The following is a 25,227-nucleotide window of genomic DNA, read 5'->3' on the forward strand; positions in this document are numbered from 1 at the left end:
CCTCCAGCATCTGCAGTTCTCATTTTCTCCGAGAAACAAGGACTCAGCCTCTGAAACACTAAATGTAATCACAGACTCAACTCTCTTCAGTGAATATGAACTGACCCATCTCTCTGCTGCTTTGTGGTGCACAGTGATTCCATCTCTCCCTCTGCTGCCAATCAACGTCACTGACAGATACATAACATGAAAGGCCTTATTTTGTTATTCATGTCATTGAAACCACCTCCCTAGGAAAGCAGGGGTAATGGTTTTTGCTACAGCACAAAATAACATTTCAGACAGCAAACCGAATTGAAATTTCAGGGAGTAGCCTGTAATGTTGAAATTCCCTCTGTTGGATGGTGAGGACCGCGTGGCCACTAACTCTGGATCAGAAGATCCTGGATCAAATCCCACCTCCTCGGGAGATGTGTCATAACACAGCTGATGAAGGGCTTTTGCCTGAAATCTTCAGATGATGCCTGACCTGTGGTGCTTTTCCAGCACCACACACTCAACTCTGCGTCACAACACAGCCAAACAGATCGATTTTTAAAAGATACAAATTATAACATAAAGGTTATATAAATCTGTGAAAAAACATTATTGCGTCACCTAGAATCAGATTAATGATTATTGATTCTAGCCTCTGACAATGTCCTATGCATAATTCTGGGCAAACTCAAACTATTTTAATAATTCTAGCATTCCTATATTAATACCTTCAGTAATACAGTAGCGCCTCGACTTACGAACTTAATCCGTTCCGGGACCCGGGTCACAAACCGAAAAGTTCACGAACTGAATCAACTTTTCCCATTGTTCGGATAGTGTAAGAATGCTTGGATGTAGCAACGAACGCTGTTCACAGCGCACGCGCCAAAGATGAAATGAATGAGATCACACGGGGCCCGAGAGCTTTTGCGTTCAACAAGCGCGTAGCAAAGCAGAACAATGAAACCACGTGGTCTCACACGGGCTTTTTGCGTTCGTACCTTGAATTTCATACGTACGTTGAAGCAAAATGTTACGTACAATCCTGTTCGTAAACCGATTTGTTCGTGAACGGGGTCATTTGTATGTCGAGGTGCTACTGTACATCATTGAGGAGTATGATGAGGGATGGCCTAAGGTCACTGATACTGAAAAATGGCACATTACTGGAAATCCTTTCACACGCTTCTCTTCAACTTTGACAAAGTGATGTGAAGGTGTGAAATTTCCAATGGGATTGATGTAGGCTACCGAATTTATCTGCTCCACCTTCCCCTCCGACCTATCACCTTTACCCCCACCTTCATCCACCTACCGTACACTCAGCTACCTTCCCCCCAGCCCCACCCATGTTCGATTTATCTCTCCACCCAGAGGCTCCTAGCCTCATTCCTGATGAAGGGCTTTTGCCTGAAACGTCGATTTTCCTGCTCCTCAGATGCTGGCTGACCTGCTGTGCTTTTTCAGCACCGCACTCTTGACTGTAGGCTACCGAACGCAAAAGAGACTACGTGGACTCCAGCACCACATGGAGTACAAAACAGGAAAATGATTGTGGTATGGGCCACTGGACCCAAAATGTTACATCTTATTTCTCTCTACAAATGCTGCCAGATCTGCTGAGCTTTTCTGACAATTTCAGTTCTTGTTTCTGAATTCCAGCAACCACAGTCCTTTCGATTGAGGAATTCTGTTCATGATCACTGCTCAGTGCTACAGTGGAAACACTTTGTGGGGACTTTTTCCCCCCAACCCCCCGCCAAGCCTTTTAGGAGTAAGTCCAGGAATGTTCTCTCAGTGAACCGATGTATTTTTTGAGATTGGAGCTGCAGTATGTCATTGTCTGGGTGGCTAATGGGGAAAGGATGAAGACTGCCAGATGTTATAAATCAGAACGCCAGGCAGTGAGTGAACAGCATAATTGGAGACAAGGCTTCAAAGAGCGAACACTGCAGCTTCCAGAAACACATTACATACTGTGCGCCAACAGCCTAGTGAGCATAGTCTCTGTGTGCTCCTGTGCATATGAGCAGACAGGACCACCTGAATCCATTGAAATGCCCTCATAATACAAAACACATTCTTCTGGAACAGGAGTTGCCAAATGAATCCAAGATGATGCAAAGCTGGTGTGTTTCAAATTCTACAAACTCTGCTCCTATTTTGAAAACTCCTGAAAGCTGTTTTGTGTAACTGGACAGCACAGTAATTCATATTAGACTTACTATTTCTTTTGTGTACACCTGGGCACAAATCTGCATAAAATCTATTCAGGCCTATAGGACCAGAGGTAACAGCATCTCTTCTCTACCCCCCACCCCCCCACCCCCTCTTTTCCAGAGTAATCATATGCAGGGGCCCTGTTCCTCTACACGCAGACAGAGCGCGTCCAGGCACTGTGGCAACTTGAATAAAGTAACTGTTCTCTGGCAAATTCTTCCTGGCAATGCCTCAACCATTCAGAATTGACTTGTCAACCAATCGCACCTGTTTCCAATGCAGTAAAAAGTTTTCCTTTCATTGAAATTTTGAGAAATATATTCACCCGTGGGATATGGGTATTGCTGGCTGGGTCAGCATTTATTGCCCCTCAACTTAGAGTCATAGAGATGTACAGAACGGAAACAGACCCTTCAGTCCAACTCGTCCATGCCGACCAGATATCCCAACCTAATCTAGTCCCATTTTGCAGCACTTTGCCCATATCCCTCCAAACCCTTCCTATTCATATACCCATCCAGTTGCCTTTTAAATGTTCCAATTGTACCAGCCTCCACCACTTCCTCTGGCAGCTCATGCCATACACATACCACCCTCTGTGTGAAAAAGTTGCCCCTTAGGTCTCTTTTATATCTTTACCCTCTCACCATAAACCTATGCCCTCTAATTCTGGACTCCCCCACCCCAGGGAAAAGACCTATCTATTTATCCTATCTATGCCCCTCTTAATTTTGCAAACCTCTATAAGATCACCCCTCAGCCTCCGACACTCCAGGGAAAACAGCCCCAGACTGTTCAGCCTCTCCCTGTAGCTCAAATCCTCCAACCCTGGCAACATCCTTGAAAATCTTTTCTGAACCCTTTCAAGTTTCACAACGTCCTTCCAATAAAAATGAGACCAAAATTGCATGTAATTTTCCAAAAGTGACCTAACCAACATCCTGTACAGCCACAACATGACCTCCCAACTCCTATACTCAATATTTGTATCTTTGGGATAGAAGAAAATATAATGCTGCTACCTAGCTCAATGGTCTTGTATTAAGACATATTGTTAGCACAGAATAGAAAAAGTCAATAGAAATAGAAGCAGTTTGGATAATGCACAATTTCCAATCAGAAGGCTCCGGGTTCAAAAACCTTTCCAGAACTGGAGTACATTATCAAAACTGACACTTCAGTGTCTTGTGAAAGTCTTCAGTCCTTCAAACAGAACAGTGAAACAATGCTGCTCCTGCCTGTTCAAACGAACATTGAAGACCATCATGGAGCTCCTTCTGTACAAACGTTCCTGGGAATTTCAGAGATACAAGGTACAATAATAATGCAGCTGATTCTGTACAACCACGAGCAGTTGGTGCCCTTGAGGTGGTGCTGGTGGGCTGCCTTCTTGAATCGCCACAGTCCACCTGCTGTAGGTAGACACATAACCCCATTAGGGAGGACGTTCACAGGTCTTGACTCTGCGACACAGAAGGAACAGCAATATATGTTGAAGTCAGGATGATGAGTGGCTTGGTGGTATTCCCATGTCCTTTAAGATGCAAAAGGGTCGTGGGTTTGAAAGATGCTTTCTGAGGATATTTGGTGAATTTCTGCAGTGCATCTGTAGCTGGTACACACTATTGTTACTGAACATGAGTGGTGGAAGGACTGGATGTTTGTGGATGTGATGTTAGTCAAGTGGGCAGAAGTGAGGACTGCAGATGCTGGAAACCAGAGTTTCGATCAGAGTGGTGCTGGAAAAGCACAGCAGGTCAGGCAGCATCCGAGGAGCAAGAAAATCTACGTTTCGGGCAGAAATCCTTCATCAGGAATGAAGGCAAGTGGGCCACTTTGATGTGGGCGATGGCTAGTTTCCTGAGTGTTGTTGGAGCTGCACCCATTCAGGCAAGTGGTGAGGATTCTATCATACTACTGACTTGTGCAGTATAGGTGATGGACACGTTTTGGTGATACAGGAGGTGAGTATCTTGCTGCTTCTAGCCTCTGACCTGATTGTGTAGTCCAGTTAATCTTCTGATCAATGGCAATCCTTAGGATGTTAATAGTAGGGGATTTCGTGATGGTTAATGCCATTGACTGTCAAAGAGTGATGCTTCAATTCTCTATCTTGTTGGCGTCGATCAGTACCTGGCACTTGTGTGGTACAAATGCTACTTGTCACTTGTCGGGCCAAACCTGGATATTGTTCAGGTCTTGCTGTACTTGAACATAGACTAATGAGTATCTCAGGAGTCATGAATGGTGCTGAACATTGTGCAATTATCAGCACCACTTCTGACCTTATGAAGGTGGGAGGCATCACTGATGAAGCAATTGAAGATGGCTGGGTGTAGGGCAATATCCTGAAGAAATCCCTGCAGAGATATCTGAATTCCAACAACTACAACCAGCTACCATAATGGCACACATCAACTCCAACCTCCCAGATTGTCTTGATCCACTACAATTCACCTACCATCGCAACAGGGCCATGGCTATGCTATCGCCCTTGCCCTGCACTCATCTCTGGAACATCTGGATAACAAAAGCACTAGACTCCTATTTATTGACTTTAGCTCCACCTTCAACACTAATTCCAACTAAACTCATCTCCAAATTCTGAGACCTCAGACTCTGCTCTCCGCTCCGCAAAGGATCCTCAACTTGCTGACCCACAGACCGTAATCAGTAAGATAAGTGACAACAACTCCTCCACGATAATCCTCAACACATATGTCCCTGATCCTCTATCGCAATCTCTCACAATGAAGGCCAACATATCATTTGCCTTATTTGGCAGCCTGCATGCTTATTTCATTGACTGGTGGACCAGGACCCAGGTCTGATCGCATCTTCCCCTTTTCCTATTTATCACAATTCAGCTAATAATCTGCCTGCCTGTTTCTGCTACCAAAGTGGACATTTATCCACATTATACTTCATCTGCCACCAGAACTAGAGGGCATAGGTTTAGGGTGAGAGGGGAAAGATATGAAAGGGACCTAAGAGGCAACATTTTAAGCTGAGGGTGTTGCGCGTATGGAATGAACTGCCAGAGAAAGTGGAGGAGACTGGTACACTTGCAACATTTAAAAGGCATCTGGATGCATACATGAACGGAAGTGTTTAGAGGGATATGAGCCAAATGATGGCAAATGAGATTAGATTGATTTACGATATCTGATCGACATGGATGAGTTGGATGAATGGGTCTGTTTCTGTGCTGTACATCCTTATGACTCTACTCTCTTTCCTAAGATAAGGGGAGTCCCCTGTTTCCTGATTTGAGATTTCCTTTATGATAGATGTGTTAATTATTTCATTAACAACTGAGGACAATTTCTGTTCAGGTGCAAGATTTTAACTGAAAAAATGTAACAGAACAAAATTTACATGCTTTTGCCAAATTCAAGAAACATACTGAGTAGAACATTATTCAGTTATTAATATACTTCTGCTTGAGAACAATTTAGTAACACTTTTGATTGCTCGGAGTTTATTCAGAAAACAGCTTTGTCACATAGAATGAGGGTCCAGGATGAACCTCCAATCGAATCTGGTAAATGGACTTTGTCAGAGCAGTAAATAAAGGGACTGCAGGCTCAGTACTTCCTGGTTAGGAAGAACAATTGGCTAAAGTGTCCATTCATGATCAGTGGATAACGTGTGGACAAAACTGGACTTTACTGTGAAGAACACACCCTTCCCAAGCTCAGGGTCAGGGTAAGGCACTGGAGTGCAATTGCTACATGGCGAGAATTTTTTTTTCAGAATATTAGATAAAAAACAAAGATCGACACTGAGGAAAAGATGTAGATTATTACATACAAACAGTGTCAGTCAGTTCTTTGATCACAGGCAGCTGTTGGACCATAGGACACTTCGCATCCAGTCAGAGACATCCCTGGTCCCAGGCTGACACACGCACCGACACATGCACAAAGCGAGTGGCCATTTCCCCTTCTACTCTAACACTGACTGCAACCTTCTTCTGCAGGCTAACAATCAAGGATATGGGATTGAATGTTGCCATCATGCAGGGGTATCTTCATTTTGTCAGCCTGGGTTGTATTTGAACAAAGATCTTACAAGTGAAATAATACTTTTGTTTTGCACTGCACATTCCATGCCTATTCAATTAAATAGTTTGCAAATTCAAAAATTAAATCCATTTCAAGTGCTTCTTTATATAAAGTATAGGTTATTTTTGATAAAAGATTAATTTATGTCTTGCTTTCCATTTCTGAAATATAATGCAATACTTGTAAGGTAAAATTAATAGAAATAGTGAGTTTATTACTGTTCAATAATTACAAAATGAACAAAACAAGCAGTGGCCTATGTGATATCGATTTTCATTTTGTACGGCAATAACCTACATAGCTCATTTTGCCTGCACATGTTTGACTCTCCACCTCTTAACCTTTTAGTCAATATCCCAGCTGTCACCATCTATGATTAGCATTTCATGCTCAGCAGCCTTTGTTTATTTATGGAGAATAATTTTCTGCCCAATTTAAATTATCTGCAGCTTAAAGCAACCTTTACAATAATTTTACCACTTTCTCCAGTTCCAGGCAAAGCATTGCTGCACCAAGGTGCCCCATTCGTAGGAAGAATCTGTTGAGCATTACAAGTTGCTTGCTACCTATCCCCAGTCTAACAAGAGCTTCTCCCTTCCTTCAGGAATAAAACAGAGTCAGGCACTAATTCCGAAGAACTGAGGTTACCGGACCTGAGACGTGGACTCTGATTTCTTTTCACAGATGCTGCCAGATCCGCTGAGCTTTTCCAGCAACCTCTGCTTTGGAATCAGACAACTGCCAGGTTCCTGGTTTTGTTTACAAATACAGTTGATTGAGCAGTACATGTTAACCAGGCCACCAGGGAGGTGGTCTTGGATTTGATTTAAGCTTTACTGTCACATGTACTCAAGTACAGAATTAGAGTGAAAAGTGTACTTTCTCTCTGCTTTTACTTGAAATAGTGCCATGTGATCTTTTAAGTGCGTGTGAGATGGACCTGGATTTAACACCTCTTCCAAATTACTGCATCTCGGAGTATGTGACCTGCAGTGCTAGGTTAGATTGCATCCTACCTCTGAAATCAGACATAAACCCATGTTAATCTGAGTTCAATCTTCCAGCTCCATTCTAAAGCCACTGCCTTTTTGCGGGCTCCAATTACTTCTTAACTGCTTCTAGGATATTTGCCTCTAACACTGTACTTTCTGAGCGTTGGGACTATGAAAATGTTCAGGTCTGTTAACATTTCAGCATTGGATAGTTCACACACTCTCATTCTCCATTTTTCATTCCTCACTACAGGGCAGTACGGTGGCTCAGTGGTTAGCGCTACTGCCTCAACGCCAGGAACCCAGGTTCAATTCCAGCCTCGGGCGACTGCCCTTGTGGAGTTTTCACATTTTCCTCGTGTCTGTGTGGGTTTCCTCCGGGTGCTCCGGTTTCCTCTCACAGTCCAGGGTGGGTTAAGTGGATTGTCCATGGAAACGCAGGGATACGGGGATGGGATGGGGATGGGATGGGCCTGGGTGGTATGCTCTTCGGAAGACTGGTTTGGACTCGATGGGCTGAATGGCCTGCTTCCATACTGTAGGGATTCTATGATTCTACAAAGCAGCATTCTGACCATTGCAACCATTATCACTGCAAAGTAGTGTCAGCACCTGCAAGAAGTAATCCTCCAAAACCTACAGCTTTCACTTACCACGGGTCTGTATGTCTTTGGGATAGGCAGATGTACAGAGTGCTGAATGGCAGTGCTTAAATAACTAAATCACTGATGGCCTTCCCAATTATGTTCCACACATCTGCCATGAAATTGTTAACCAGTAGGTGACCTCAGGAAAGCAAACTGATACCACTTGCAGAATAGGTTTGAAAAGTGCCGTTAAAAAGCTGCAGTTACCGTCAGTTCGCTTCAGGAGTGATACTGAATCAGCGTCATACTTGGCTCTTCATGTGACTGAATCGGTCGATTCACAACCCGTGGGATCTTTAGGCAGCCTGACCCCTGGACACGCATTGAGGTCCAGAGGGTGAGGTTTGCTTCCCCTTCTTTCCCTCTCTGTCACCACTCGGCCTCATCATTAAGGAGTTTGCCCTCAATGAGCGACGCAGCTTGATGGGCAAGTTGCAAACATTTTGGACTGACTGGGTAGAAACCGCCTTCCAGTCAATAAAATCAATGCAGCCAGACAGGATTTTGAATGATCACAGGGCCAAATTCAAAATATCATTCGCATTATAAATCGGAGCAAAGCAGAAAGGTTGGAATTTTGCACATGCCATTCTCCGTCTGGATTACTGCAATGTCTACAGCGTACGTCAATCTCACAATCCAAAGGTTCATCATCAAAACAATCGCGTGAAGAAATTACGTTGGTCAGGATGGTAGCAAGGTCATAAACCAGACTGAATAACTCTGGCAGAAGAACTGGAGGGGTGAACTATTTCCATGTGGTGAGCGTTACTAACTGGAATGCACTGCCTAAAAGGGATGTGAAAGCAGATTCAACAGAAAAGGGAATTAGAGAAATACTCGAGAGGTAAATCATCACACAGATGTGAGGGAAAAAGCATGTCTGTGGGACCAACTGAATGGCTCTTTCACAGAGCCATTGGATTGAATGGTTGCGTTCTCTGCTGACCAACTCCAAAACATAAATAACTGTGAACGGTGTTCCTCAGCACAGTCCACATTACACCTGAGTACACAGCCTTGAACAGTTCTTTCTGCCAAGTGAGAGAAGTTACAATAGGTGCAAGGTATGAGATTCCAGGCTTCCTTAACCTGGAGTTGATACTTTGCTGATGTCTTACCTTTTCTATTACTTTGTCCACTTCTGTACCAACAGGTGAGTAAAGGATCTTGGGATTAGTGGTCATGAGGTGCACCAGTAAGCCAAGGTTGCGTTGTTCCTTGCTGGTGAAGCCGAGAGAGCTCATGTTCCCCTGTTTCAAGGCCTCAGGTTCTATTGTTCTGAATAAGAGGAAACATAAATGAAATGATTTGAAGCGGCCATGAGAAGGAAGCAGCACAACAATAAACAATATTATTATTGCAATACCTATCCAGTCATTGGCTCTGGGAAAATTCTGACAAACTTCAAATTTGTCTTAAAGCCACCAGCTAGAACAGAATGTGATTGTTTCTAACCAGGAGGCATTTGCTGATCATTGGAAAGAATCTCAGGATAGCTCTTACTTAAGAGAAAACAAACAGATGCAAACTCCAGCAAAAAGGTATCCTAAAGGGGATCACATTCCCAAGCCATCAATCTGTATTCACTGGCAGAAAAAATTATATTTAGCACGCAGGGTGGAAAGCTATTTCACGGAGACTAGTCAATAGGCAATGTCTGATTATTCAGAGAAACACTTTGCTGTTGACAAACCCTTTCGATCTAGACTGACCTGTGAGAAAAGCTTTTAAAAATGAGAGCACAAATGTCAATACTGGTCCATCAAGCAACAGCAGATTGCACAGCTATCTGTCTATCCAAGGCAACACGACAGGGTGCAGGCCAGGTCGGACCCATTAGCCGAGCAAGACAGTGTGTTCAAGTGCTTTCTGTGATTGCATCGTTTCTTTTGCTGTCTCGCTCATTAAGCATTTCTCATCAAACTCTGTTTTGCATTTTGCAATATGAAGCAAAGCCAAACCAAATCTATTCTCCCCTTGTGTCAGTCGTAGGAATGACTAAAGGAGGTGGGTGTGCGTAAAACATGAAGATGCATTCACAAGCAAAATGGTGTTCCATTATTACACTCTTGGACAGGTTACCACGGAAGTAAACATTGGGGAGTTAGTGAGAGGGAAGGGTTCAAATCCCATGAAATGCGGGCTTTTTAAAGGAGCAGGATATATCTCTTCAGATATCAACAGCAGACTTCAATTCATGGCAGGATGTAATTCCACAATTAATTTTAAGAAAGTAAAAACCATCAGAAATTTCAATGGGCAGTAAAACATTAAGAAAGGCACAAATAAATTTACAGTTTCAAGTTTCTTGACTTCGGTTGGTATGGTATTATCACTGAAGAATAAGCAGTTCCAGAGGAAGTCCCAGTGTTTAACTGGCATGGAAGGTGACTTTTTAAAAATTCATTCATGGCATGTGGGCATCGCTGGCTGGACCCGCATTTATTGTCCGTCCCTAGCTGCCCTGAGAAGGTGGTGGTGAGCTGCCTTCTTGAACAGCTGCAGTCTATGAGCTCTAAGTAGACCCAGAAAGCCATGAGGGAGGGACTTTTGACCCGGTGACACTGAAGGTACAGCGATACATTTCCAAGTAAGGATGGTGAGTGATTTGGAGGGGAACTTGCAGTTGGTGGGGTTCCCATCTTTCTGTTGCTCTTGTCCTTCTAAATGGTAGTTATTGAGAGTTTGGAAGGTGCTGCCTAAGGAGTCTCGGTGAATTTCTGCAGTGCGTCTTGTAGATGGTACACATTGCTGCTACTGAGCATCAATGGTGTAGGGAGTGGGTATTCTGATGGAGGGCTTGTGCCCAAAATGCTGATTCTCCTGCTCCTTGGATGCTGCCTGACCTGCTGTGCTTTTCCAGCACCACACATTTCAAATCTGATCTCCAGCATCTGCAGTCCTCCCTTTCTCTTTTTGTGAATGTTGTGCCAGTCAAGAGGACTTCTTGGTCCTGGATGGATTCAAGCTTCTTGAATGAACTGAAGTGAACATCTGCGATGTTTGGAATGTTAAAGGAGACTGAGAAGGATCATCTACTTGGCAGTTCTGCCTGAAGGCCAGTTGCAAACGCTTCTGCCTTATCTTTTGCACTGATGTGCCGGGCTCCCTGTTGTGGAGGAAGAGGATATTTGTGGAGCCTCCTCCTCCTCCAGTGAATTGTTTAATTGCCCACCACCACTCACAACTGAATGTGACAAGATTGTGGAGCTTAGCTCTGATCCATTGGTGGCGAAATCATTTAGCCCCGTATTGTAGCTTCCTCAGGTTAGCACCTCATTTTTAGGAGCAGGTGAGGACCGCAGATGCTGGAGATCAGAGTCGAGAGTGTAGTGTTGGAAATGCACAGCAGGTCAGGCAGCATCCAAGGAGCAGGAGAATTGATGTTTCGGCATAAGCCTGTCATCAGGACAAAGTTAAAAATCACACAACAGGTTACAATCCAACAGGTGACTATATGCTGGGCCATGAAGTTATGGATTATGCTGGAGCACAATTCTGCTGCTGATGCCACCTGATGAAGAGACAGCGCTTTGAAAGTTAGTGCTTCCAAATAAACCTGTTGGACTATAAACTGGATGTTGAGAGATTTTTAACTTTGTCCACGCCAGTCCAACACTGGCACCTCTAAGTCATCAGGATACTCATGTTCAGATATGCCTGATGCTGCTCTTGACACGTCCTCCTTCACACTTCACTGAGTTGGGGCTGATCCCCCTGGCTTGAGTGAGGGATAGGCTGAGAAGCAGGAAAATCAACTTCATCAGGGCATTCCTGATTTCTAATTCTCCTGCTCTTCGGATGCTGCCTGCCCTGCTGTGCTTTTCCAGCACCACACTCTTGACTCTAATCTCCAGCATCTGCAGACCTCACTTTCACCGGGGGGATATGCTGGGCCATGAGGTTACGGATTATGCTGGAGTACAGTTCTGCTGCTTATGGTCCACAATCCCTTATAGATGCTCAATGTTAACTGTTAAATGTGTTTGAAATTAAAATGGTGGAGGTGATAAACAACGCAATGGAGGGCATTCTCAATGTGAGGATTATCACAAGATCAATGCAGCGTTCAATCATAACAATACTGTCAAGGACAGATGTGGTTATCACAAGTAGATTGGGAGGAAGGAGGTTAAGTCTGTTTTTCCCCTTTGTTGGTTCCCTCACCACCTGCCACTGACCTTCCCAGCACCTATGCTCTTTCGGGTTTGATTAGGTTGATAGTCGTGATAATGGAAACTGAAGTTCCAGATTACATTCAGAAACCTCGACAACTTCTGTTCTTCTCTGAAGTGATGTTCAACATGAAGGAGCTGAGGTAGGGAGGGAGAGATGCTGGTAATGATAAGATAATGCTCTGCATGTGTCTAAACACTTGCAATGAGACTTCACGGATCCAGAGGCAATGCTAAGGAATCCCAGGGCAATTTCTTTCTGATTGTTTACCACAATTGTGCATTTAAACCCCTATAGTAAAATGGCATTTTACACTAACCACAAGGTAATGTAGTGATCCAGTGAAACACGGTCCTATGCTCGTCAGAGAGAGCACACTTTCCTGGGAGGTTCAGAAAGGGAAGATGGGTTGGGGTGCAGGATGCACTGGAAGGCTTTCCCAAGGGGAGGAGCGTGGATGTGGCATGATGAACCCAAGCCCTAACAAACGGTCTAAGAATAACAATCATTTACAAGTGGGACTGAGTGTGTTTGCTTTTGATGCAATGCATTTGTAGTTCATTTGCTGGGGAGCTGGCAAGTATATCGTGTGTGCACTTCGGTGGAGGGGGAAAGTGAGCCCAAACTCATGGAGCAGCCCATTCTTCAGTGCTACTGTCAGAAAACAGGCTCCAGAGTCTACTGAAATAGTCACCCCAAGGGAGCAAGTGAGTTAATAGGGAAATTAAAATAAAAAAAATCAGCGGCTCAAACTTCTATCATCCCACAGCTGAAAACACATTTGTTTCTAATATTATGTGCTGATTATTTCTTAGAATAATCATTTTTTTACAAAGTATAATATTGAAAATAATAGATTTTAGCTAACGTCAGAAAACAGAACAAAGTGTCTTAAGCATAGTACTGAATGCAAGAAAGGAAATGGGAATTTGCTTCAGGTCAATGCTGACGTGCAAGTTAATCAACAATGTCTCTGTGATGAGATGAATTGAAGCCAATTCAGTGATGATGACTTATGAGGAACAATGGGACATGTAATTTGGTCCACAAATGATTGATAAAATCAAAATTTGGCTGTGAAAGTCTTTCTGACATCCATGATTCCCCACGGAGCTGCAGAACGTTATTAGCTTGTAATGGTACCTGTTATTCCCACACAGGATTGGCTGAAGGCCAGCCCAGAGCTGAACAAAAGCCGAAAACTGAGTGTGAGGATTCTCCTTCTTGGGCTCCTCATCCTCTTCTGAGGTGGCATTGGTGGCCGTGAAATTGCTGTTCCAGCTGGTACTATTGGCAGCAGTGGGTGGGCTTTTGCCAGTGCAGGCCCCCTTTGGGAGCAGTCTGGCAAGTCCCGATAAGGCATCAACATCCTTTAAGATTTTTTCCACCTCGATGAGGTCTTCGAGTAAGGCCTGAAGGTGATGCTGAACGGCTGTGCTGTTCACCTCATTCAATTTGAGCTGCACACAGGAAAGAAAGGAACAGCAGAAGATTACAATCAGCACAGTGGTCACTCACTATGCACAAGACAACAGTCACAAGTTTACATGAAGGGTCAATGTGAATTGGTGTTTCAGGTTTGATATTTGAGGTTGAGGCATTTTAAAACAAACCAATGCCAGGTGCTTATTAAAATGCCACAAAGTAGGCTACTTCCTAGGGCTTGACTGAATTATGAACTATTGTCTGTTGAACCAGGTACACTAGCAGAATGTACACCAACTGAAAGTAAAACCTGAACATCCTGCCATAGCTCTTTTCTACCAGGTTACTCATGAACATTGAATTATATGAAAACTATTGATTCCAATTATTCTCTCTAACATGTCCCCTTCAACAAGACAGATATTTTAATCAAAGGTTTGCATCTAAAATCAGACAAAGATCAATATAAGCATGAGAAACATTAAATGGCTTCCAACTCACTATTTAAGTCAGTCTGGTGTTTAGGTGTTTACAATTTTTCTTCCTCACCTAATTCCGCATTCAAGGAGTTTTGGCTTCATAGTCGCATCTCATGTGGAGCCTGCTCACAGGCCAATCCACAACATTTACCAGTAATACAAAGCTCAGGAAAATCAAAGTTGACCAGCAAAGAAGTGCTGTCATGGTGGGGAGTTTGTGGGGACAATGAGTGCTAAAATACAAACTGTTAAAACTGCACTTTGCCCATCATTCCTAAAGCCATGGTGTCAAGTGGGTGGGTTGGAGTATTCTCTGGTTAACTGCATGAACACCTCAACAAGATAAAACTGAAATGTGAAAGTAGTTATGAAGAGTCCTGATCGCAAGGCCAACATTTAAGTGATAATCACAGGCAACACATTGTACATTATGAGTAAGTCTAAGGGATGCTGACATCTATAATGTGCAGACAAAGGGATAACTGGGATAAGTTACAAGCATGTGGTGTGGTGGTAGTGTCCCCATCTCTGAGCCAGGAGGTCCAGGTACATGTCCCGTCTGCTCCAGAGGTGTGCAATACAGTCCCTGAACACGTTGATTAAAAATATCTATAAAGTGCGTTTGTATTCTAATAGATGCAACACCAGCTTCACTTGTCTAACACACTGAATCAAAATAACTGAGAGCCCATAGACTCAGAGCACGTAGCCCCTTGCCATGATGGTTTTATTTACATGTCACCTTATTCCCTTTCGTGCCATGAAATGGCCTAGAAAATATGACTGTAACTTGCAAATTCTGATGTGAGTTTCATCTTTTTAATTGTGGAATATGGGTCATTTATTGCTTATCCTTAACTGTTATTGCGGTCTTGGTGCTGTGCTGCCTTCTTGAACCGCTGCAGTCCATATGGTGTAGGCATATCCCCGGTGTTATAGAGTCATAGAGATGTACAGCATGGAAACCGACCCTTTGGTCTAACCTGTCCATGCCAACCAGATATCCCAACCCAATCTAGTCCCACCTGCCAGCACCCGGCCCATATCCCTCCAAACCCTTCCTATTCATACACCCATCCAAATGCCTTTTAAATGTTGCAATTGTACCAGCCTCCACCACTTCCTCTGGCACCTCATTCCATACACGTACCACCCTGTGTGTGAAAACATTGCCCCTTAGGTCTCTTTTCTATTTTTCCCCTCTTGCCCTAAACCTATGCCCTCTAGTTCTGGACTCCCCCACCCCAGGGAAAAGACTTTGCCTATTTACCTATCCATGCCCCTCATAATTTTGTAAACCTCTATAAGGTCACCCCTCAGCCTCCGATGCTCCAGGGAAAACAGCCCCAACCTATTCAGTCTCTCCCTATAGCTCAAATCCTCCAACCTTGGCAACATCCTTGTAAACCTTTTTTGAACCATTACAAGTTTCACAACATCTTTTCAATAGGAAGGAGACCAGAATTGTACGCAATATTCCAACAGTGGCCTAACCAATGTCCAGTATAGCCGCAACATAACCTCCCAACTCCTGTCCTCAATACTCTGACCAATAAAGGAAAGCAGACCAAACGCCTTCTTCACTATCCTATCTACCTGCGACTCCACTTTCAAGGAGTTATGAACCTGCACTCCAAGATCTCTTTGTTCAGCAACACTCCCAACGACCTTACCATTAAGTGTATAAGTCCTGCTAAGATTTGATTTCCCAAAATGCAGCACCTCGCATTTATCTGAATTAAACTCCATCTGCTACTTCTCAGCCCACTGGCCCATCTGGTCAAGACCCAATTGTAATCTTAGGTAACCTTCTTTGCTGTCCACTATGCCTCCAATTTTGGTGTCATCTGCAAACTTACTAACTGTACCTCTTATGCTCGCATCCAAATCATTTATGTAAATGACAAAAAAGTAGAGGACCCAGCACCGATCCCTGTGGCACTCCACTGGTCACAGGCCTCCAGTCTGAAAAACAGCCCTCCACCACCACCCTCTGTCTTCTACCTTTCAGCCAGTTCTGTATCCAAATGGCTAGTTCTCCCTGTATTCCACGAGATCTAACCTTACTCACCTGTCTCCCATGCGAAACTTGTCGAACGCCTTACTGAACTCCAAATAGATCACATCTACTGCTCTGCCCTCATCAATCCTCTTTGTTACTTCTTCAAAAAACTCAATCAAGTTTGTGAGACATGATTTCCCACGCACAAAGCCATGCTGACTATCCCTAATCAGTTTTGATTGCCTTTTCAAATACATGTACATCCTGTCCCTCAGGATTCCCTCCAACAACTTGCCCACCGCCAACGTCAGGCTCACTGTACTATAGTTCCCTGGTTTGTCCTTACCACCCTTCTTAAACAGTGGCACCACGTTAGCCAACCTCCAGTCTTCCAGCACCTCACCTGTGACTATCAATGATACAAATATCTCAGCAAGAGGCCCAGCAATCACTTCTCTAGCTTCCTACAGAGTTCTCGGGTACACCTGATCAGGTCCTGGGGATTTATCCACCTTTACACGTCTCAAGACATCCAGCACTTCCTCCTCTGTAATATGGACATTTTGCAAGATGTCACCATCTATTTCCCGACAGTCTATATCTTCCATATCGTTTTCCACAGTAAATACTGATGTAAAATACTCATTTAGTATCTCCCCCATTTTCTGCAGCTCCACACAATGGCTGCCTTACGAATCTTTGAGGAGCCCTATTCTCTTCCTAGTTACCCTTTTGTCCTTAACGTATTTGTGAAAACTCTTTGGATTCTCCTTAATTTTTGTTGCCAAAGCTACCTCATGTCCCCTTTTCACCCTCCTGATTTCCCTGTTAAGTATACTCCTACATCCTTTATACTCTTCTAAGGATTCACTCGATCTATCCTGTCGATATCTTACATATGCTTCCTCCTTTTTCTTAATCAAACCCTCAATTTCTTTAGTCATCCGGCATTCCATATACCTACCAGCCTTTCCTTTCACCCTGACAGGAATATACGTTCTCTGGATTCTTGTTATCTCATTTCTGAAGGCTTCCCATTTTCCAGCCGTCCCTCTACCTGCAAACATCTGCTCCCAATCAGCTTTCAAAAGTTCTTGCCTAATACCGTCAAAATTGACCTTTCTCCAATTTAGAACTTCAACTTTTAGATCTGGTCTATCCTTTTCCATCATTATTTTAAATCTAATTGAATTATGGTCGCTGGCCCCAAAGTGCTTCCCCACTGACTTCTAGGTCACCTGCCCTTGTTAAAGATAGTTTCAGAGCGTTGATCCAGCAACAGAAAAAGATTGCCTTTGATGTCAAGGGCAGTCACTCTCACTGCATCTCTTGGGTGAAACTCTAATGCCCACATTTAGACCAATGTGTAGATTATAACCATATATCATAAAGAGCAATGATAGTTATTGGATTTGATTCAGCCCCAGAAAGTCTGAAGAGACTGTAATACAAACCAATCTTTTTCAGTACTGGACCCATCCTTACAACAATTCAAGGCAGCATCTGTGTTCTGACTGTTAATAGACAGCAGTCCAAAACCAACTTCCAATTTGTTTCCCCCATTGTAAGAAAAAATGGTAGAAGGTTATAAGTCAGGGGCAGGGTATAGAGATGATTCACTGCAAAGTTAATCCAGTTTTCACGTTCAGTTGAAAACAAACACTCCAAATCCACTCTAACGATTTATGACATTCTCCAAATCCCTCAAGATGTCATTGTAACTGCTCCCATGCACAGGATATGGCACATGATTTTTTTTTTAAAAACAATATAACGGGCAGCCATTTTTCTTTTTAAGTTCAAAGCACCCAGGTCACCAGGCAATATAGCATCAACACAAGAACCTCCCTAAAAGCAATGGTGAGACAAGATTTCTGCAAGGGAAGTCCCACATAGCAAGTTCTTGGTGGTAACTTAATTTTCAATGAGGTAAAAACAGTAGAACATAATGCGCAATTTCAGGGTTGAAGTCTTCAGCAAATCAAGGTATGTCTTTACCTCCAGTTGGCTTTAATGTGAGATTGTTTCACCACAAGGGAGTGTATTTGACATATGAAAATATCCCAGAAGAGATAAAACAGCAAAACCGGTAAATGGCATATAGTGGTCTGACTCATCTTGTCGATTTCAAAATGGAACTGCAGTATGACAAGTATATTACTGCCATATATTACTGGCTTTTTACTTTCTGGGATGCTTCTTTCCTCAGCGTATTGTAATATATGCAAGGTTTTATAATATGCTTATGTTTTAATGGGTCTATTTAGTTTGCCATAAATGTAATAATGGAAAGGAACACACAACTTACTACTGGTTCAACCTGTGAGACCTTGTGTGACCAAAGGGATTAAGGGCCCAGGGTAAGTGTTGTGGAAATTCGTGCCTCAGGTTTAACAATGGAAAGCACAGGATAAAGTTATGGCTTTGCCATGGTTAGACGGACAGCCTTTTGGACAGCCCAATTAAGACCCTAATCACAAAGGGAGAGAGGGATGGACAAAGGGAAAAAAACATATTCCCTATTAGCAATGAAGCAGAGCGTTGGTGAGAGCTTATCCCCTGATGAAGATGATGGAACCTGTGGAAGCAACACCCTGACAAGGCCAAGAGAAGGAAACAAAAGAGTGGGCCTTCACCACTGGGTGTTGGTCTAAAGAAATTTTCAGAAAACTGGAAATAAATTTGGATGCTATGGCTCAATGAAATCAGAGAGGTGACTTTGTTGGTAGCTGGTAGTAACTTTGAATTTACTCCTTTAAAAATATAATTCTACAAAGAGAGCAATATAGTTGGCTATCAGCAATATTAAGACATTAAAATAGGTTATGTCTTTTTTCATTTTGAACATTAGTTGCCAACAAAATAATGTAATTAGTCATGTTGATTTCAGTTTTTGCTTTGCGGATACAAATATTAAAACCTTGGGCAATGCTTTTAGATTTGTCACCGGGAATTCAAACCTTTCAAAACTTATCAGTTAAGAGAATCATAACAGCATCTTTTCAAAAGGTTGCATTAGATCCGAACAGAATGAGCCAACACAAGTGGTTTAATTGACTTTAATGCTATCCTTATTCCCACTGCATAAGTGATTATTATAAAGTGCTTTATTAGAATGGTCCCAGGGATGAGAGATTACAGTTACCTGGACAAACTGAAGTGATTAAATGTATTAATTAAAGTGAAGTGTATACAGTTGGCAGGAGGACTCATTGTATAATTACTTAAACACATAAAGAGACACTTAGGAACACAAGTCATAGAGTCAAAGAGATGTATAGCATCGGTCCAATCCGTCCATGCCGACTAGATATCCCAACCCAATCTAGTCCCACCTGCCAGCACCTGGCCCATATCCCTCCAAACCCTTCCTATTCATATACCCATCCAAATGCCTCTTAAATGTTGCAATTGTACCAGCCTCTACCACATCCTCCAGCAGCTCATTCCAGACACGAAACACCCTCTGCGTGAAAAAGTTGCCCAGTAGGTCTCTTTTATACCTTCCCCCTCTCATCCTAAACCTATGCCCTCTAGTTCTGGACTCCATGACCCCAGGGAAAAGACTTTGTCGATTTATCCTATCCATGCCCCTCATAATTTTGTAAACCTCTGTAAGGTCACCCCTCAGCCTCCGACGCTCCAGGGAAAACAGCCACAGCCTGTTCAGCCTCTCCCTGTAGCTCAGATCCTCCAACCCTTGCAACATCCTTGTAAATCTTTTCTGAACCCTTTCAAGTTTCACAACATCTTTCCGATAGGAAGGAGACCAGAATTGCACGCAATATTCCAACAGTGGCCTAACCAATGTCCTGTACAGCCACAACATGACCTCCCAACTCCTGTACTCAATACTCTGACCAATAAAGGAAAGCATACCAAACGCCTTCTTCACTATCCTATCTACCTGCGACTCCACTTTCAAGCAACGATGAACTTGCATTCCAAGGTTTCTTTGTTCAGCAACACTCCCTACGACCTTACCATTAAGTGTATAAGTCCTGCTAAGATTTGCTTTCCCAAAATGCAGCACCTTGTATTTATCTGAATTAAACTCCATCTGTCACTTCTCAGCCCATTGGCCCATCTGGTCCAGATCCTGTTGTAATCTGAGATAACCCTCTTCGCTGTCCACTACACCTCCAATTTTGGTGTCATCTACAAACTTACTAACTGTACCTCTTATGCTCACATCCAAATCATTTATATAAATGACAAAGTAGAGGACTCAGCTCTGATCCTTGTGGCACTCCACTGGTCACAGGCCTCCAATCTGAAAAACAACCCTCCACCACCACCCTCTGTCTTCTACCTTTGAGCCAGTTCTGTATCCAAATGGCTAGTTTTCCCTGTATTCAATGAGATATCACCTTGCTAATCAGTCTCCCATGGGGAACCTTGTCGAATGCTTTACTCAAGTCCACATAGATCACATCTAATGCTCTATCCTCATCAATCCTCTTTGTTACTTCTTCAAAAAACTCAATCAAGTTTATGAGACATGATTTACCACGCACAAAGCCATGCTGACTATGCTTAATCAGTCCTTGCCTTTCCAAATACATCTACATCCTGTCCCTCAGGATTCCCTCCAACAACTTACCCACCACCACCGTTAGGCTCACAGGTCTATAGTTCCCTGGCTTGTCTTTACCGCCCTTCTTAAACAGTGGCACCACGTTTGCCAACCTCCAGTCTTCCAGCACCTCACCTGTGACTATCAATGATACAAATATCTCAGCAAGAGGCCCAGCAATCACTTCTCTAGCTTCCCACAGAGTTCTCGGGTACACCTGATCAGGTCCTGGGGATTTATCCACCTTTACCCATTTCAAGACATCCAGCACTTCCTCCTCTGTAATCTGGACATTTTGCAAGACGTCACCATCTAATTCCCTACAGTCTATATCTTCCATATCCTTTTCCAGAGTAAATACTGATGCAAAATATTCATTTAGTATCTCCCCCATTTTCTGCGGTTCCACACAAAGGCCGCCTTGCTGATCTTTGAGGGGCCCTATTCTCTCCCTAGTTACCCTTTTGTCCTTAATGTATTTGTAAAACCTCTATGGATTCTCCTTAATTCTATTTGCCAAAGCTAGCTCATGTCCCTTTTTGCCCTCCTGATTTTCCTCTTAAGTATACTTCTACTGCCTTTATACTCTTCTAAAGATTCACTCGATCTATCCTGTCTATACCCGACATATGCTTCCTTCTTTTTCTTAACCAAACCCTCAATTTCTTTCGGCATCCAGCATTCCCGATACCTACCAGCCTTCCCTTTCACCCTGACAGGAATATACTTTCTCTGGATTCTCGTATCGCATTTCTGAGTAGTGGTGGGATGTAGAGTTAGGAACTATGTATTTATACAGTCATAGAAATGTACAGCATGGTAACAGAACCTTCGGTCCAACCCCTCCATGCCGATCAGATATCCCAACCCAATCTAATCCCATCTGCCAGCACCCGGCCCATATCCCTCCAAACCCTTCCTATTCAGATACCCATCCAAATGCCTCTTAAATGTTGCAATTGTACCAGCCTCTACCACATCCTCTGGCAGCTCATTCCATACACATACCACCCTCTGCGTGAAAAAGTTGCCCAGTAGGTCTCTTTTATATCTTTCCCCTCTCACCCTAAACCTATGCCCTCTAGTTCTGGACTCCCCCATCCCAGGGAAAAAACTTTGTCTATTTATCCTATCCACGCCCCTCATAATTTTGTAAACCTCGAAAAGGTCACCCCTCAGGCTCCGATGCTCCAGGGAAAACAGCCCCAGCCTGTTCAGCCTCTCCCTGTAGCTCAGATTCTCCAACCCTGGCAACATCCTTGAAAAGGTTCAGAAAAGATTTACAAGTTTCACAACATCCTTCCGATAGGAAGGAGACCAGAATTGCATGCAATATTCCAACAGTGGCCTAACCAATGTCCTGTACAGCTACAACATCATCTCCCAACTCCTGTACTCAATATTCTGAACAATAAATTTGAAATGGTCCACTTTATAAATAAATCTAAAATGGAGTAAAGGATGGTTTCTTAACATGGGTTGTCCTCCCTAGGGGAGGGAATACTCAGAGGAAATTTGGAAGAGATTTTTGACATTGTAAGGGGAATAGGCAGTAGGAAATGATGGGAAACTAATTCAGTTAGCATCAGGAACAATGACGAGCAGATACACTAAACAGTGAATGACAACAGAACCAGCAATGACAGGTGGGGGGGGGGGGGGGGGACTATATGACTTGCTAGGATTTGAACGCATTGTCTGATAAGATGGTCACTACTGATTCATGACCATATGAGCCCTCAAAAGGAAATTTAATGAAGGAGAAAAAACATTGCAGGGTGTGTGGAGTTAAAGTGGGGAAAAGGAACTAACTACATTGCCCTTCGCAGGAGCTGTCTTGGACTGAATGTGCTGAGTCACCACCTTCTGTGTTGTTCTGTTCCGTGGGCAGTATTTCATTGAGATGACAGAGGTCTCTCCCACTAGCTACACCTCCTTTGGTTCTGCCTGATTATGTGCCAGCTGGGCACCAAAGTGATCAGCAGTGGGTTTTCTCTGAAATCAAGGACTCTCAGGGCAGAAATCCCACCTTCCAAAAGCAGCTTACCCAAGGAGAAACTGGCAGCTGGTCATTGCTGCTTGTGCCCCCAAAGTGGTGGCAGCTGCTTCCGGAGGAAGTCTGGGATCCCAGGCCACAGGCGAATGAGGATCAAGATTAGATTAGATTAGATTAGATTACTTACAGTGTGGAAACAGGCCCTTCGGCCCAACAAGTCCACACCGACCCGCCGAAGAGCAACCCACCCAGACCCATTCCCCTACATTTACCACTTCACCTAACACTACGGGCAATTTAGCATGGCCAATTCACCTGACCTGCACATTTTTGGACTGTGGGAGGAAACCCACGCAGACACGGGGAGAACGTGCAAACTCCACATAGACAGTTGCCTGAGGCGGGAAATGAACCCGGGTCCCTGGCGCTTGAGGCAGCAGTGCTAACCACTGTGCCACCGTGCCGTCAAGTTGTGATCACGGGCAAGGGCCTTGGAAGGGGAGTGAGGAAGTGGTGCTGGAAGCAAGGGCAGGTGCAGTTTCTAGATGCAACTCCTTCCTGATGCCGGCTGCCTTGATCAGACAATGTGGTACCCAGCCTCCATACTCATAAATGCCAGATGTATTTACCTTACAGGTGACTGTCATGCCTGACACTGATTGAGTACCTGTACTGGTAGGATAAGGGTGAGTGAGAGTGCGAACTACTCGACCAATTAATTCCCTCAATTGGTGGCAAGGTTTACAGACTTTCCTGGTTGGCCTGTTGTGGCACAGTGGTAATGTCCCTCTCCTAGAGCTAGCAGACCTCAGTTCAAATCCCACCTGCTCCAGAGCTGTGTAGTAATATCTCCAAACAGGTTGATTCGAAAATATGTAGAGACACTTTTAGATCTCTCGATTAACAGTTTAGCGATAAAGCTACAAGACCATCGCCAACCCTCTACATGCAAGAGGTTTGGGTTTGAGCTCCTCCTGCTCAGAGGAGAGGCAACGATCTAATGGTATTATCGCTAGACTATTAATCTACAGACCCGATAATGTTCTGGGGGGCCCAGGTTTAAATCCCACCAAGGCGGATTAAAAAAATGATAATGAGCTGGAATTAAGAGTCCGGTGTCGGCCATCAAACCATTGTTGATTAACGGGTAAACCCCATCTGGGTCCCTCATGTGCTTTCGGGAAGGAAACTGCCATCCTTACCTGGTCTGGCCTACATGTGACTCCAAACCCACAGCAATGTGATCGACTCTCAATAGCCCTCTGAATAATTAGGGACAGGTAATAAATGGCAATGGGAATAGCTGGCAATGCCCAAATCCCTTAAATGAACAAAAAATAAAACTGAACAGGCTGATTTAAAATATTAACATCTATAAAGGTCTCTCTGCCCAGTCAGAGGCAAGAAAGTGGTGTCATCCCCACTGTCCTGCTCAATCTCATACTCTCCCTGCCTCTGAAGCCATCTTTTCGCAGGGTGTTAATTCCACCTGAAGATTCAGCAGTGCCCCATGCAACGCTCCAAGCTCACCTCTGCACCTGCTCTCTGGAGAAAGTGAGGTCTGCAGATGCTGGAGATCAGAGCTTAAAAATGTGTTGCTGGAAAAGCGCAGCAGGTCAGGCAGCATCCAAGGAGAAGGAGAATCGATGTTTCGGGCATAAGCCCTTCTTCAGGAATGAGGAGGGTGTGCCAAGCGGGCTAAGATAAAAGGTAGGGAGGAGTGACTTGGGGGAGGTGCATTGGGAATGCGATAGGTGGAAGGAAGTTAAGGTGAGGGTGATAGGCCGGAGAAGGGGTGGGGGCGGAGAGGTCGGGAAGAAAATTGCAGGTCAAGGAGGCGGTGCTGAGTCTGAGGGCTGGGACTAAGAAAAGGTGGGGGGAGGGGAAATGAGGAAGCTGGAGAAATCCGCATTCATCCCTTGTGGTTGGAGGGTTCCTAGGCGGAAGATGAGGCGCTCTTCCTCCAGGCGTCGTGTTGCCATGGTCTGGCGATGGAGGAGGCCAAGGACCTGCATGTCCTTGGCAGAGTGGGAGGGGGAGTTAAAGTGTTGAGCCACGGGGTGGTTGGGTTGGTTGGTGCAGGTGTCCCAGAGGTGTTCTCTGAAACATTCCGCAAGTAGGCGGCCTGTCTCCCCAATGTAGAGGAGGCCACATCGGGTGCAGCGGATGCAGTAAATGATGTGTGTGGAGGTGCAGGTGAATTTCTGATGGATATTGAAGGATCCCTTGGGGCCTTGGAGGGAAGTGAGGGGGAAGGTGTGGGCGCAAGTTTTGCATTTTTTGCAGTTGCAGGGGAAGGTGCCGGGCGTGGAGGTTGGGTTGGTGGGGAGTGTGGATCTGACAAGGGAGTCGCGGAGGGAGTGGTCTTTCCGGAACGCTGATAGGGGTGGGGAGAGAAAAATATCCTTGATGGTGGGGTCTGTTTGGAGGTGGCAGAAATGACGAAGGATGATCCGATGTATCTGGAGGTTGGTGGGGTGGTAGCTGAAGACTAGTGGGGTTGTGTCCTGGTGGCGATTAGAGGGGCGGGGTTCAAGGGTGGAGGAGCGGGAAGTGGAGGAGATGCGGTGGAGAGCATCGTCATGGAGGAGGTGGAGGGCGTGGGTGGTGTCTCGAACATAGGTGGGGAGTTCTTGGACTAAGGATCTCCCAACCACCGCCTCCAACC

General features: G+C 44.3%; 1 protein-coding gene across 4 annotated transcripts in view; it reads right to left on the reverse strand.

Moving 5' to 3' along the window:
• The window catches only part of abca2 (ATP binding cassette subfamily A member 2), a 559,549-nt gene that overhangs the window by 238,248 nt on the left and 296,074 nt on the right, over window positions 1-25,227 (reverse strand). For all 4 annotated transcript variants that reach the window (XM_087998533.1, XM_087998535.1, XM_087998534.1 and 1 more), the window contains exons 9-10: window positions 13,225-13,541; window positions 9,024-9,183 (exon numbers count right to left, since the gene is read on the reverse strand). In XM_087998533.1, coding sequence (XP_087854659.1) covers window positions 9,024-9,183; window positions 13,225-13,541 — 477 coding nt within the window. The remainder of the gene's footprint in view (window positions 1-9,023; window positions 9,184-13,224; window positions 13,542-25,227) is intronic.

Source organism: Chiloscyllium plagiosum, unplaced genomic scaffold (assembly GCF_037043375.1).
Source record: "Chiloscyllium plagiosum isolate Xiang-an unplaced genomic scaffold, Cpla_swu_hap1 HiC_scaffold_21, whole genome shotgun sequence".
NCBI lineage: Eukaryota > Metazoa > Chordata > Chondrichthyes > Orectolobiformes > Hemiscylliidae > Chiloscyllium > Chiloscyllium plagiosum.